Source organism: Lactuca virosa, chromosome 6, assembly GCF_052849685.1.
Source record: "Lactuca virosa cultivar CGN04683 chromosome 6, Lactuca_virosa_CGN04683_v6, whole genome shotgun sequence".
Taxonomy (NCBI): Eukaryota; Viridiplantae; Streptophyta; class Magnoliopsida; order Asterales; family Asteraceae; genus Lactuca; species Lactuca virosa.
Window position 1 is genome coordinate 30,941,867 of NC_136431.1, and position 15,436 is coordinate 30,957,302.

At 32.5% G+C, this 15,436-nt stretch overlaps 2 protein-coding genes across 3 annotated transcripts; both read right to left on the reverse strand.

Annotated features, from left to right (window-relative positions):
- Nucleotides 1-619: 619 nt before the first annotated feature.
- Nucleotides 620-4,346, reverse strand: LOC145120590 (choline-phosphate cytidylyltransferase 2-like). The gene is made up of 8 exons (XM_079056396.1): nucleotides 4,115-4,346; nucleotides 3,331-3,444; nucleotides 3,163-3,258; nucleotides 2,783-2,825; nucleotides 1,943-2,098; nucleotides 1,746-1,826; nucleotides 1,058-1,168; nucleotides 620-943 (listed from the first exon to the last, which is right to left on the reverse strand). The coding sequence occupies exons 1-8, from the start codon at nucleotides 4,246-4,248 to the stop codon at nucleotides 782-784; spliced, it is 897 nt and encodes a 298-aa protein (XP_078912522.1). The 5' UTR covers nucleotides 4,249-4,346; the 3' UTR covers nucleotides 620-781.
- A 7,270-nt stretch (nucleotides 4,347-11,616) lies between these two features.
- Nucleotides 11,617-14,360, reverse strand: LOC145119847 (WAT1-related protein At4g19185-like). 2 transcript variants are annotated; one of them, XM_079055610.1, is made up of 7 exons: nucleotides 13,966-14,360; nucleotides 13,184-13,246; nucleotides 12,903-13,019; nucleotides 12,554-12,812; nucleotides 12,314-12,469; nucleotides 12,020-12,171; nucleotides 11,617-11,949 (listed from the first exon to the last, which is right to left on the reverse strand). In XM_079055610.1, the coding sequence occupies exons 1-7, from the start codon at nucleotides 14,172-14,174 to the stop codon at nucleotides 11,784-11,786; spliced, it is 1,122 nt and encodes a 373-aa protein (XP_078911736.1). In that variant the 5' UTR covers nucleotides 14,175-14,360; the 3' UTR covers nucleotides 11,617-11,783. The 2 variants fall into 2 exon arrangements, with proteins under 2 accessions (XP_078911736.1, XP_078911737.1); XM_079055611.1 differs by lacking the exon at nucleotides 13,966-14,360 and adding an exon at nucleotides 13,789-13,866.
- Between the last annotated feature and the right edge of the window lie 1,076 nt (nucleotides 14,361-15,436).

A 15,436-nucleotide genomic window follows, 5' to 3' on the forward strand; every position in this document is an offset into this window, starting at 1 on the left:
TAAAAAATCTCATTTACTCGTTTTAATATCACGCCAACCGATCACTCAGTGAACATAAGAAAAATAAATCACAATGTGGCTCCATACCACCACTTATGGATACTAACATTGTCTTGAAAGTCTCTCTAGTGGTTAAGATGTAGAATTTCATACAAGATGTCTAAGGTTCAAATACAATTTGGCATTCTAATCTAGTGGTTAAGATGTAGAATTTCATACAAGATGTCTAAGGTTCAAATACAATTTGGCATTCTAAACTATTGTCAGTGTGATTTACATACATGACATTTTGGCACTCTAAAATATTGTCAGTATGATTTACATACATCACCGTTCATGGTACGATTTATTAGTATTATTTTTTTTATAACCTTGGACTTTTAAAATGTTATTTTAACATGTGCATTGGAGCTAAACCTATCATCAATAATGTGAAGAAAGTGTTGGTCTAGAAGTATCTAGGGACAATAGTCTTTTCATTTGCACATGATACAACATTCGAGTCCTACATGTCCTCGCAAAATCAAATGGATATATGTATAAAAAAACTAAGTTGATGAGGGTTAGTACAAAAAACCTAACCAGATGACCAAAAACAATATCAAACAAAGTGTCAAAATAGTCCAAAACATAACTTCCTGTCACTTGAAACCCTTAAATTTGGGTACATTTAGAAAACCAACTGAAAAGCCAAATTGCAAATTTATGATACACAGACTAAAACACGCCATTTATATCACACAAACACATTCTATAATGTCCACACCACACAGATGTTGATTCATTCTGATCCACTGGATAACTCTTCTTCATCGGTGCTATAATCATAATAATATTCATCTTCATCTTCTTCCTCTTCATTTTCATTATTCTCATACGTGAGTCCCCTCCTGTTTCCATTTGCCTTTAACTGTTCTTGTATTCTGTCTCTGATGGCTGTTCCCTGAAAGATTTATTAAATATATATTCAGATTAGAACAGAAAAAAAAGGGGTTATCACTGGATCTCAACCCTAAATATATAAGAAAGTATGGAAGAGAAAGAGAAGAAAAGAAACCATTTTGTGGCAACCCTCTTCAAACATTTCAAGGAAACCAGCAACCAAGCGATCAGCATTCTCAACCCACAGGTTATGATTCATACCAGCAGTTTTTGCAACCGTCTGGATCTGCAACATTCAAAAAAAAATCACACAAGGTTCAGCCAACAGGGTTATTTTGGTCAAACTGCATCTACAATTTTATATGGAATCCTTGTTCTTATCCTATTTATTTAGTATATCCCCAACCATTTATTACACAATCTTAGAGTAAGTTACATTTTTGGTCACCAAGAAAATAGTAAGTTGATTTTTCAAAAAGTTTTTCTCTTGCAATTTTGGTCCTTATTTGAGACAAAAATTGCAAGAGAAAACCTTTGGAACAAAAATTGCAAAAATCAGCTATACACAGGGACCAAAAATAGACATTTTACTTAAAACAAAGACCAAAATCTTTACAAGAACCTCAAATAAGGACCAAAATTGCAAGAGAAAAACTTTCGGATAAAAATTGCAAAAAAGAACTATACACAGGGACCGAAATAATCATTTTACTTGGAACATGGACCAAAAATGTTACAAGAGACGCAAATAAGGACCAAAATAGAAAAATCAGCTTACTCAGGGACAAACAATGTAATTTACTCTTATAATCTACAAAGTAGTGTCTCTAATGTGCAGAAAATGAAATTATAAAAATACTTGCCTTCTCTTCCACCTTTTCTTGTTGCTTTTTTACTTTTTCACGCAGCTTCTTTAAACCCATATTCACTCTCAACCGCTTTTCCTAAAACAAAGAAACAGATGGAAACTCAAACCTCAACCTAAAAAAGCATGAGACAATAAATTGATCTAAAAAAATATAAAACAATAGGTTTTAATTAATCAATAAGAAAAACACACTTTTACGTAGCTGACACCAAGATCTTTTCTTGAGTACCCTCGATCCAAGTTGCGCATCACATACTCGTTATAGTCTTTTACAATTCTCATGATTATATCTGATGTGGAAATCCCATCTGTCCGTTTTGTCTCCTTAAATCTTCCAATTGACTTCACCTAAAAAGGGTATTAATGTAAATATCATCAATACATCAAAGTAAATAAAGTTGACCTAAATAACAAATATGTTCAAAATCTATCATAGTAAGGAAGCAGTTTGAGATTTTAAGCTGAATATTTTATGATGGTAATTGGTATATTTAGTTTATAACATTGAAGAACTGTTTCTTTTTAACTAAATGAGCTCAATGAGTTGAGAACTAAATCTTTACAGATAGATATACATGGCTGTTTCTTTCTGACTTAATCTGAAAAAAATGATTTAATGGGTTAAGCCAAAAAAAAAAAAACTGGCTTAACATATTAAGGCACTAACCCTTTACCCATTTGTCTTTCTTCATTTTTCCTCCCATCTACTCTCATGTTAAAATGAACTAATATTTTTAAAATTGATGAATATTGCGAAAATTGTTTTTTGGAATGTGAGGGTAAAACGGTCATTTAGTCTCATTCATACAGTTTATTCAGTCTAGAAAAGAAACAGACCTCATGTATACAACAATTTATCCAGACAGACATCATTACCCATACAGCACTTAATGAAGAAAAAAGAGGAAATAACCCATAAGAAAGCTACTAATGAGTACACATGGTGGTTTTTTATATAATAACTACATGAAGCTAATAAAATTCAGCAGAAGAAGGGGCATATCGTAATATTTAATAACAACTTCAACTTACAAATTCATAGACGTCTTTTCCAGCACCACTTGCATCGGCATAACTGATTTTAAGAAGTCAGACACAATTAATATATCACACGCAGTCCACAATTATATGCACCAAATTTACAACTACACAATAAAAGTCCAAATTTTCAATTAATATTTTCATAACCATATGCATCGTATACATAGACAGCCATGACCTTTCATGAAAAAAGAAAAGTCTGTATGCTTATATACATGAATCATGTATACGTGTATATGCATGCAAAGAGAGGAATATGAAGTGTTATATGAGAAAAATGAAACTTTTTATATATATACCCCTTCAAGACAAAGAAGGCCTTGGGGGTTTGAGGAGCAAAAGGAATGCAGCTTTGGACAGGTTGACCTTACGGAAGAGAATCGTGAGCCACATAGTCTATCTGATGTTTGTCAATAAACTCTTGTGTAAGTACCCATGGTGCATCTGGAATAACTTCATCAACCCACCTGCATAACACCATTTTAGAATATCATCATAAAGTTCATTAATACAAGCATGATATCACATATCAAACCTACTTGCAGTGGCGAAGAGATTCATAACGCTCCTTGTCAGTCATGACCGTTTTACCCTTCAGGCTGTGGGTGACTTCATCATTGCAACATCCAACAAGCAAATAAGTATTTGGAAACCTGTATTAGGATAAGATGAGAAGAGAAGTTGCAAGATCTGCACACTTTATACAATTCTAAACAGAAACGGGATGATTAACTAACACAAATCAAAGACTCGTGTATGTGATAGTGTATCATTGACATGAATACATAGAGACAATGAGATGAGGAGTGGAATTGATGTGAGTAAAATTTCTGGAAGTGCTTTCTGCCCTAGCTAAAATCCAAGTTTGTCTAATAAACTTTTGACTTCTATAAACTCGTTTGAATGTATTAAGGAACTCAAAAACACGGTTACAATTTCCAAATTCATTGATACAGAGCATTAACATCAATAAGTAGTATGCCTTGTTATCAATTGTTATTAGATCTTCTCTGGTTCGTTAACTGAAATTTAACCTATTCATTGCCATCAATGGATGCAAAGTTGAGAAGAGACTTCGAAAAACTACAAGCACCTAGTTCTCTTCTCCAACCTTAATATATCTCTACACGCCGTTTCCATCCAAACACCACCACATTAAGTTAACATAATCACAATTATGAAACAGAAGTCGTATAAAGTAAGGTCAAACAAAATTTTCTCAGACACATACTCCATCGACCAACCAAAAGCGAGATCCATATTTTCAGTATGGAATCAAAAGTTACGAAATCGATAAAGGTGGGGGCAGTCGAGAGCACTTACGATTTTTTGGCTTGCTCAAGGGAACGAGCATGGCCGAAGTGGAAAAGGTCATATATGCCGTCGGCGTAGACACGAACTGGACGGTCGGTGGGTGGTGGAAGCATCCAATTTCTCTGTTTGTGTTCACCTTCCATGATCGACCTTGAATCCTTGATACCTTCTCAGAAGATCTTCGGGGCCTGCCCCCCTTTGCTCAATGCCACAACCTATGAAAAACCCAGGCCGTGATTGCCGTAATCTTAATTACCAATATACCCCTCGTTCAAACTAGCAGGCTTCCAATCCACATATTTTTAGAGTAAAAATTACATGATTATAATAACAAATACTTTTTAGAGTAAATTACACAAATTTATAATAACAATACTTTTTAGAGTAAATTACATGAATTTATAATAACAAATCGTCCGGCCGGTTTGCTCCGATCTACTCGTTTCATCCTTATTTTTTTCGTTTTTATTCGGACCATCCGATTTAGTTTTAAACCTGCACACTTCATTCCAATTAGAGTTGATAAAAACTTACACGACACGAAATAAATAGATTTAAGTAAGATATTTCAATATGTTTAATTAAATATGTTGATACGAGACGACACACAAATTAAATTTGTAAGGTAAATTCAATTCGAATATGATTCGAAAATGACTCATTTATTTATATGTAAGTTTTGTAAATTCTGTAGATAAACTAGAAATACCTAAAACCAAAATAATATGTAAAAAGAGTTTGGGTTCAATCAGTTTGTAATATGGAACGACTTAGCCGTCTAGGTTAAAACTTTATTTTCATTTTTCTCGTTTTTCCATAAACTACACAGCCTCAACCATTACCTCCGTCTTATGATGTCGCCCCTCTGCCTCCGTAATTTCTACTGCCTCGCTAATTTCTACTATTTTCAGTATGCAGTATAAGCTTACTATGAATTAACCATTTTGCCACTTAGCAACTAATTTTTCTAACTTCTACTCTTTCAACATGTTTAATGTTTCAATCTCACATGACACGACATATTTTAAGGTCTAACCCCAACGTGAAACTCGACAAAAGAAATTAGGTTGACACGACATGACACGTTAACATGTCGGGTTAGGATTAGGGATGCAAACGGGGGCGGATATTGGCGGAGACCATAATCCCCGTCCCCGTACCCGACCTCCAATCTCCATACCCATCCCCGCCTCCGCCCCGCTAAATCCCCGACGGGTTTGGGTGAAAAAATCTCCGCCGGATACGGGGAACCCGATGGATACCCGTTTTATAAAAAAAAAATCCAATTGTTTTTCTAAATCTAAAGAATATAAAAAAAATAAACAATAATCATTACAAATAAATTACTTAAATGTTAATACTTCATTCTCATAGACACAAAATACAAAAAATAACGACAATTTCATGTTTATTAAGAAACTAATATAAAAATAACAATTTTTAATTTCACTCATATGTATCAAAATCTAGAATGTTTGGATCCACAAAGCTTGTAATGATAATGCAAGTGTGTAGTGCCATTATTGCTTTTTCCACTCAATTTTTTCCCCGCAAAAGTTGCAAACGGCCTTATCAACTCCATCAATTTTTTTATTTGTAAAATGAATCCAAACTGCCAATCTTCTGTTTGGTTGTGAGCCTGTTGATCTTGCGCGACACTACAATTATGCAATCAAAAAAATTAGATGATATTCGATTATACAAAAAGACTTAGACATATGTTATGAAATTTAAAATATACCAGATCATACAAAATTTACACAAAATCCATGTTATTCACTTTAATTGATTCAAACATACCAGATTATACAAACATTCAGAAATATATATATATATATATATATATATATATATATATATATATATATATATATATATATGATGAGCACAAAGACGTATTGAAAATCAGATGATTATCAATTAATAGTACTTTTAGAAATTAATCGATTCAACTTATACCATTTGGGTATCTACCAATTGCGGGTTTTAACAATCAATCTTGAGTATAGCCCTGAAGTTCCACAATACAATAAGGTCTCGACTAAAATACATGAAAAAAAATCGTATATGGGAAATCAGATTTCAACCAAATCATACATATTATAGGCATAAAACTCCATACATGAGAAATCTAGATTTAAAGAAAATACATTATAAAAATCATTCAGGTTATATAGGTATTCTACATTCATGAGAATCGATTACATAATAAAGAAAACCGATTATCACTAATTAGACATGAGATTGAGAAATCAATTACAGAAAATCGGTAAGCAGATGCATGTGAAATCAATAAATAAATAAAAAACTTACTTGGGGTTGGGATTTAGTGCTGGAAAAGGAAGATCATCCATTGAAATTTACTCTTGAACCTTGATACAACTGTGTCGATATCAAATATCTAGGGTTTAGGATCGAGGATTGAAAACTGGTTTTATTCTTGAAGAGGGGAGACATTAATGTCTTGAACCTTGATTATGTGAAGCGTGAACGTGACCGAAGAACGAAGAGTCGGCTGTGCTTCTCGAAGAGATGAAAACAGTGGAAGTGAATCGTGGGAATTGGAACCGTGCCTAACTTTAATTACAAATTATATATATATATATATATATATATATATATATATATATATATATATATATATATATATATATATATATATATATATATATATATATATATATATATATCGGGTTTCAAACGGGGTGGATAATAGTATAACTGTCCCCGCCCCGTCCCCGCTTCGGGTAAGATATCTAATCCCCATCCCCGATCCGTTACCCGCTAAGACGGGGAATCCCCGACCCGTTCGGGTCGGGTCCCCACGGGTAGCGGGGAATCCCCGATCCGCTTGCATCCCTAGTTAGGATCTAGATCTCTCAAGTCCCAACTTTTTACCATTTCAACACGACACAAACCTGGCACATCACAACACATTTCTTAGGTCTAATCTCATTCATATATAAAATGACTATACTGCCCTTGCCTATTTTTTAAATATTTATTTGTTATTTATATTAGACCCCACCATCCTACCCCTATCCTTCCCCGGGTTTGGTAGTGGGTTTTTCGAAGGAAGTGACCGATGGTAGTCGTCGAAAGTCAATAGTTGTTAGATATTTTAACATTGAGGGGAAAATGGTGGGATAGGTTAAGATAGTGGGTCTCTGATAAAAGAAATAAGTAATAATAATAAATATAGATACTAAAGTATTTAGTAAAGACATGATAATCATTTCATGTATGAAAATGAATGAAACATGTAAGTTTAAAATTAACTGGATACAGTACAAAATGAAAAACAAAAGATACACATGAAACAATTTGATCAAACCACAAAAACATGTAAAATTAACTCTACCTTATGTTATAATATCATGTTAAAAAATCAGTTAACGATAATAATATTATTTAAATATAAAATAATATTTATTGTTATAATCAAAATATTTTATAAAACAATACTAAAAGACCAATAAAAATACAATATATAGCTTAATAATTTTATATTAATTAAATTAACATATTATAATAAAAATAAAAATACAACATTTGGTAGATTCTACATATATAGTTAAATTAAATAATAAATATAATAAATAAGAATATGTTACTTCTTTAATTTAATCAACTATCAACATCGTATTTATTTTTAGTATATTCTTTTGGATATGCTTTCTTATACTTCTGTATTTTTCTATATTAAAGTTAAGGCAAAATTACATTAAAAATTTTAAGTTTTTCAAATAAAATATGTTTTTATATAGTTATTTTTAGATACGTTAAAATATAAAGTTTTTATAAGAGTCGGTTAGCATGTTTTGAATCCTTTAGTTATTTATCTTACTATGCGGCTTGGTAAAGACAATGTTTTAAAAATTGGTTTTTAGGTGAATCGTTATGGTGGCGGAGCCGGCTTGTTAGAGGTGGGGTCCAAGCACCCCACTTGGAAGAGGATTAGAGCCATAATATTACCATATATACCCTTAAATAATTTTCCTTTTACTAAGAAACACCCTCAATGGCACCCACTCTTAAAAGAAAAGTCCCTTATTGATTTTTTATTTACTGAAAAAAACTATAAGTATCCTAAAATTTCAAAGTGTTGTAATTTTATTTGTATTTTTTATATGATGGACCCCGGTTAATTTCCATCCTGGATCCGCCACTGATAGTGATCGGTTATCAGTTTAACTGGTTCGACTGTCGGATCAACTGGTTTCTATATTTTTCATCTTTTTTTTCCTACACATACATACATACATACATAAAAACAAATTGTAGATCAATCCAAATACATTAACATAACAAATAACTATAAATTTTGCATCAATCCACGTGCATAAAAAGAAAATAAAGTATAATAGTGAAACAAAATATAGTTTTAGATGAATACAAACGCATCAAAAAACTTCATAACATTCGCCATATTTTTTATTTAGAAAAATCTAAATTGATGTGAAAAAGATCAACAAAGTTTATTATGTAAAATAGTTTTTTTTCATGTGTTTTTATTTAATGAAACCGATTCAACCAAATTTTTGTAAAAACCAACTGGTTTGTTCCGGTTCAGAAATAGACATAAAATCGGTGATAGTTGAACCGCTCTCTTTCTTGGTTCAAACCAGTTTTTAAAACATTGGGTAGAAGTAACACAAATCGACACTACACGATAACCTGATATAAACTCGATACAAAATAAACGTGTTTGAGTTAGATATTTTAACTCGTTTATTGAATGATTCACACGGCACAAAGTAAAAATTAAACCGATAAGGTTATGGTTGAAAATTTCAACTTGAATATGACTGAAAATGATATATTTATTTATATCTAAGTTTTTTGTAATTATTTAGATAAACTATAAATACCCAAAACCAAAATCATATGTAAAATAAAAACTCACGTGGGAAATAACCTGTGATTGCCATTTTTTCAATTACCATAAAGTTTTCGATTTATGTTTATGATTTTCGATTTACATTGAAGAACATTTAAATATTCGATTTATGGTTATGATTTTCAGAAATGAACACATCATTAAGATTTAGGGTTATGATTTCCAATTTTTGAAAATGAACATTCAGATTTTCGATTTGTTTTCAAAATGCTCCTGTTTTTTGTTTAAATATCATGAATACTCTTCATATGTTGTTCAAAAATCATGAATAACATTCAAACTTCGTTCAAAAATCCATTCAAAGATCATGAAGAAAATTCTTATTACATTCATCAAATCATCCATTGTTTTTTGTTTCCTACTAATGAACTGATTTTAGTTTTCAGAATTCGAAAAAACCCTTTGGAACTTGTCGGAGAAGATGGCCAAAAACTCATATTTCGCTGGACAATATACCTGAAATGGACAAAAGCCACTATTACTGGTCATATTAGTAATTTTTGAACAAAATCAACAAGTTTAATATGACATACAAGCGTAATGACAAAATTTACAGGTCATTATTCCATTTGTGGACACCCATATTCACCACTAGAATTAGGCAAAACCTAGTATTACCGGTCATATTAGTAATTTTTGAACAATTTCAACAAGTTTAATGACATATAAACATACAAATAAGCGTAATGACTAAATTTACAAGTCGTTATTCCATTTGTTGACACGCATATTCACCCTTTATGTAACATATACTTTCCATATTTTCCCTTGAAAAATCAACTTATTGTCAATTAACATTTTCCATTTTTTTTTTGTTGCTTTCGCAACTAACCCATTTATAGAAAATATTAGACCTGACAAATGTGTCATATCAAAACAATAAACGGGTTGAGAGAGTTTGACCTTAACCTAACCCGTTTAATTAACATGTCGTGTCGTGTCAACTCATATATTTTCATAGAGAGTTCGTTTCGGGTTTCGGGTTAGGGTCATACATTGAAATGTGTTGTGGCATGTGAGGTTGAAACACTAAACATGTTGAAAGAGTATCAGTTAAACATGTTGAAAGGGTATGAGTTAGGTAGACGGAAAGAAAAGTAGTTAAGAGGTGGAATGACTAAATTCATAAGTTTAGAGGGAAATGGAAAAAAGTATGAGTTGGGAGGCGAAGGGCGAGATCATGAGGAGGAAATAGTGGTCGCGGGGGGGGGGGGGGGGGGGGGCATTGTAGTTTGAAACATAACAAAAAAACTAAAAACGAAGTCTTGACCTAAACGGCTAAGTCGTTTCTACATTACAAAACAACTCAACTCAGATGTTTTCTTTTGTGTTATGGTTTTGTTCTTGAGTCTTTCTAGTTTATTTAAAGACATAAAGTAAAACTTACATATAAATAACCAGTCATTTTCTAGTCATATTCAAGTTGAAATTATCAACCCTAATCGTATCCATTAAATTTTTGCGTTGTGTCGTGTCAACCAGTTTAATTAAACGGATTAGATATCTTACCAAAATCTGTTTAATTGAGTTCGTATCGTATCAATTTTTGTCGCCTCTAAAAAAATACTTAAGACTCTTCATGCAACATATATTCTCCATATTTTCCTTTCCCTAAAGAATCAAACTATTATCACTTTACACTTTGAAATCTTCGTCTCTCGCAGCATAATGATACCCATGGTCATCAATACTCTAAGTGAGAATATATTCGGTCACATTTAAGGCACACTTCACAATTAAAATTGTTTATGCATGTTCATCACGAAACTCAATGGCTTTTATAAAGTAATTTAACTTGGATTTGAAAAGGTTTTGGGAGTTCAACTTTGAAAGTTTATTTTATATAAAGGGTAAAAGTGCTTGACAGGGCATTATCATATAAATTAAAGTCAGAAGCTTAATTTATAATTAATGGAAATGTATGGGCTGCTTCACAATTAAGCTAAAATTGGACAAAGTTAACGTTCGAAGTTTATTGCAATGTAACGAGTCCGTAAAGTATTACTGATAAGCTAATTAGGGCTTTTCACAAAATTTTCAAATATACATTTCCATAAGTTTTTTAACATATAGAGAAATTAAAGATCATTTTCACCTAAAAACTAGTTTTCCCGTTGATCTACCAAACACAACTTAAATATAACAAGTCAAGATGCAAAAAGTTTTTGTCATATTTCCATTTTTGATGCAAAAAGTTTTTGTCATATTTCCATTTTTGATGCAAAAAGTTTTTGTCATATTTCCAATTTTAAAATTCAATGATACATAGGTTTCTTTTTACTCAATCTTAGAAAGAAATTTGTTCCATAAAAAGTTATACCAATGGTCTTGTATGATATCTGGTTGTTCCAAGATTAAAAAAAAAAGTGAAATAGTCGATGTATTTTCTCTATCACCAAAGCCCCATTTTCCAAGTCCACCCGCAAGTTAAACATCCCAAACATTTTCCAAGATGGAAGGAGTATGAAGAATTTTCACCAAATATCCCAATTAACTTGAAATATTTCCATAAAAACAACACCATATCATCACCACAACATCACATTTTTTTTTTCTTTCTGCTATGAGTGATAGGGACATATTCTGTGGGAAGACTCATTACACTCATGAATGACCCCATCAGGAAAAGCCCAAAATGGAAGAATATATATTTCTATCTGTCACTATTCTGCTTACACATTTTGCACAAAAACCAAAAATACAATTGAAGGGCAAAAGGTAAAAACAGAAGAAAACAACAACAACATTTGCCATTTGGTGTGTGTGTGTGTGTGGTCCTTAATCTGTAGACTTAAGTAGTGATGGGGAAGGCCCACCAAAAATCTGGTCTATGAGTGGCTCTGAGGAACGACCTACTAAGGCTGCCTGTTGCTTTTGTTTTTCCCGATAAGTCGCCCATGTCACCACATATAACCCCACTATGATCAACAATCCTCCCAAAATGCTGTTCATAAAATAAAAAATAAACCATCATTTGGAAAAATCAAATTAAGTTGGATGCTGAGAAAACAGACCTTCCCAAATAGATTGGGTCACCAAGGAATACTTTTGACAAAAAAGCAGAAGCAGCAGGTTGAAGTGGATTATAAAGAGCAACCAAAGCGGGTCCCATTATCTTGTTCGACCATGTTAGAAGTCCATAGTTCAATGCAGACGCGATGATTCCCTATTTTATTTTATTTTAAAAAAAAAAAAAAAACATCATGTAAATTTTATCAGTAAGACTCAGCTTCTTACGAGACCGAGTAAGAGACATATAACTGTATAAGAGTTTTATACAATACAAGGAGAACAGAGAAGATACTTACAGCATAAATTACTGCCAAAACCTCGGACCCAGTCAAATGCCAGTTCATTGACTCATTGTTGAAGGAGACAGCTGTCACCACCATAAAAAGTGTACCAAAAAAGTACGAATATGCTGTAACTGATAGATTTGCAGGATACATAGCCAACACTGGAGCCTGAATTCATTTCAATAAAAAAAAATCATACTTCAATTCAAGTTCAAACCATTTAATAAAGTAAATGTACAATAATTCAACTACCTGAACAGCTAGAAAGGTAGCCATGCATATACAGTTTCCTATTAAGCATAGAACACCAATGTGCCAGTTGTCAATTCCTAAGGTTGCAAGATTAGAAAACATTGGTTGTCCAGCTGGAATTATTTCAGGGGCAGTGTTTGCAAACCCTAGTAAAGCTGGTCCTTTGAAGATAGCCATTAAAATGGCACCAGAAACACAAACTAAGGTGCCTCCAATTTTTGCCTGACCTTCACTTTTCAGCACATTTACTGTTTCTGTACTGCATTTATCACATCACATATAAAACATGTTTATTAAATATTATTAGTAAATAATATTTTTATAAGTAAAGGTTGCCATTATATATTACCCCATCATTGCAGCAAGTATAAATGTGAAGACAGGAATTGAAGGTTGAATGGCTGCAGCATAGGTTGGATTTGTGTAGCCAAGACCAAGAAGAAACAAAAGCTGGTTCCCAAAAATCCTACACAAGAAATTAATAAGTGGAACAATAGCCATAGAAGGGACTATAAGAAATGTTATAAATGTGTTATCTTAATGAATCATAAAGTGTCAACAAAAATAACTGAGTCAAACGGGTAGATAACTTTTAAAAGTTTTATCATGGTCAACCAGGTTATAACTTACCCTGTCAACCCAAGAAAGAAGAAATACATGAGCAACTGCCTAGTCATAGTTGGTCTGATTCTCCTACAAACAACATAAAATCAAACCAACTTTAGTTTCACATATTTCCCTGATGATAACGAGTAGTATTTACAGGTCAAAATGATGATTAGTAGGTTATCCGTGAATACAAATATTGGGTTATGTGCACCAATTAACATATTTGACTTTTATCACCAGCAAAAAGCAACATTGTATATCATCTTGTAATGAAAGAAAAGAGAGTCGGATTTGCAACATTGGTTCTTCTCCATGTCCTTGTTCTTGGTTCAACATTATGGTGAATGCTAAATCTCATTAAAAACAATCAAATGTAACTATGTAAGAATGAGAAATCCAGTGGGATTTGCCTGATGCATTAGTAATTACAGTAAGTCCTGACTAATATAGTACAAGAATAAATCTAATCCATATAATTTTTTTTTTAATTAGCATGATAAACTACTCTGTACTAGAGGTTTGGAGGTATCCTTAAAGTATATTGCAAGTACAAGCAGAATTGACTAGGGGAATCTTTCCGGCATCAACTATACTTCTAGAGATCCATTCCAAAACACTACAATTACCTTATTCTCGATTCAATCTCATTTCAACCCTAGAATAGTTAGAGGAAAAACAGCTGTTATATTGTCCCATAACACAATGAAAAATCTGGCAACTCTTCATCAGTATTTAAATAACAGAAGGCATTAATTCGAACCACAATTTCTAAGCAGGAATAAACAATTGATAAGTTGACTAACTTTTCACGGAAATAGGCGATGGGAGCAAGGATAGAGATGGCAAGGATGTCACGATACACGCAGAAAACAATCTCATTGACTCCACCATTCAGAGCTACTTTTGTGATGACATGATATCCTCCATTGAACAATTGTACCAACGCCATCGCCGCGTGTGCCTTCCATGCTTCTCCACCAGCGCCACCGCCACCGCCTGATGCAATCCTCATCTAATCCGTTGACACACACGCACACAAATTTTGAAATCTGTTGGTGTATCTAACAAATCAGTTGTTGATCAGTCGTTCAACTTCAACCAATTTGAAAAATGATGTTAGGTGAATTGAGTGGAAAGTAATGATGGGGTCATTTTGATTTTTGAGATTTAAGTAAACGTAAACAAAAAGGGGGAAAATGTTGCAATTTTGGAATTTTCTCCAGGGGATAACTGGATTTGGATTAGATCATACACGTAAGCAATACATTATTGCCACACGTTTAACGCAGTTGACTTGTCGGTTACAAATACAAATATTACATTTGGTGGAATATAATAACTTTTTTTGGGATCAAAATAGTTGGATGATATCTTTGTAGGACCAAAAATAGTTGGATTGTGGTACAAGTTAAGTTTATCATTAAATAGGGTAATGTTAACGACAAGTCATTTTTAGTTATTTTACTAAAATGGCTAAAGGCTGGAAATATTTTAAATTAATCAAAATTTCATTTACTTAAAAGCAAGTATTAACCTTGGGGACTAATTGTCTTGAATTAATGATATTAGGGTTCTCTAGTTTACTAACCTTCTTGATTAATTGTTTTGAATTAATGATTTACGGTTCTTCTGGTTTTAGATTGATATTGTTTCACAAGTGTGATTTATTTTTTACGAACCTATAGTACATCCAAACAGTCACAATAATAGCTATTGAATGAATCTTTAAGTACTCAATTAATTTTACATATATACATGTTGAAGATGTGATAAAAAAACCATTACAAAACAACATTTATCGTCGAAAAATTCATAAACAATGTCTCTTAAAGAAGACAATGCATAAAATACATATGAAGTTGGTGATCTAACAAATATCCTCAATTATATGCAAGTAAGTTGATAAATGATCTACACGAGACATCAATAGAATGCTAGTTTCTTGGATCAATCAACAACACCATCTTTTTGTCCTGCTCTTATCCAAATCGATGACCAAGGTTGGGGTCCTCAACTATAGTGCAAGGAAAGAGGATAGCATTCAGGGTTATGCTTAGAGCATTCACACTGGTGAGTTCAATGGTATGGTTGAATGAGGTCACAATTCTGGTTATCATTTAATGGATAAAACTCTATCATAGTGAGATGTGACCTAGACATTTAATGGATTTGGAGTTTAATGGTCATTGAACTCTTAAGTGGGAAAAGGAAAGTTTTCTAATCTTAAATACATACTATAAATTAGCTTTTGTAACTTTCTATTAAACTTTGTAA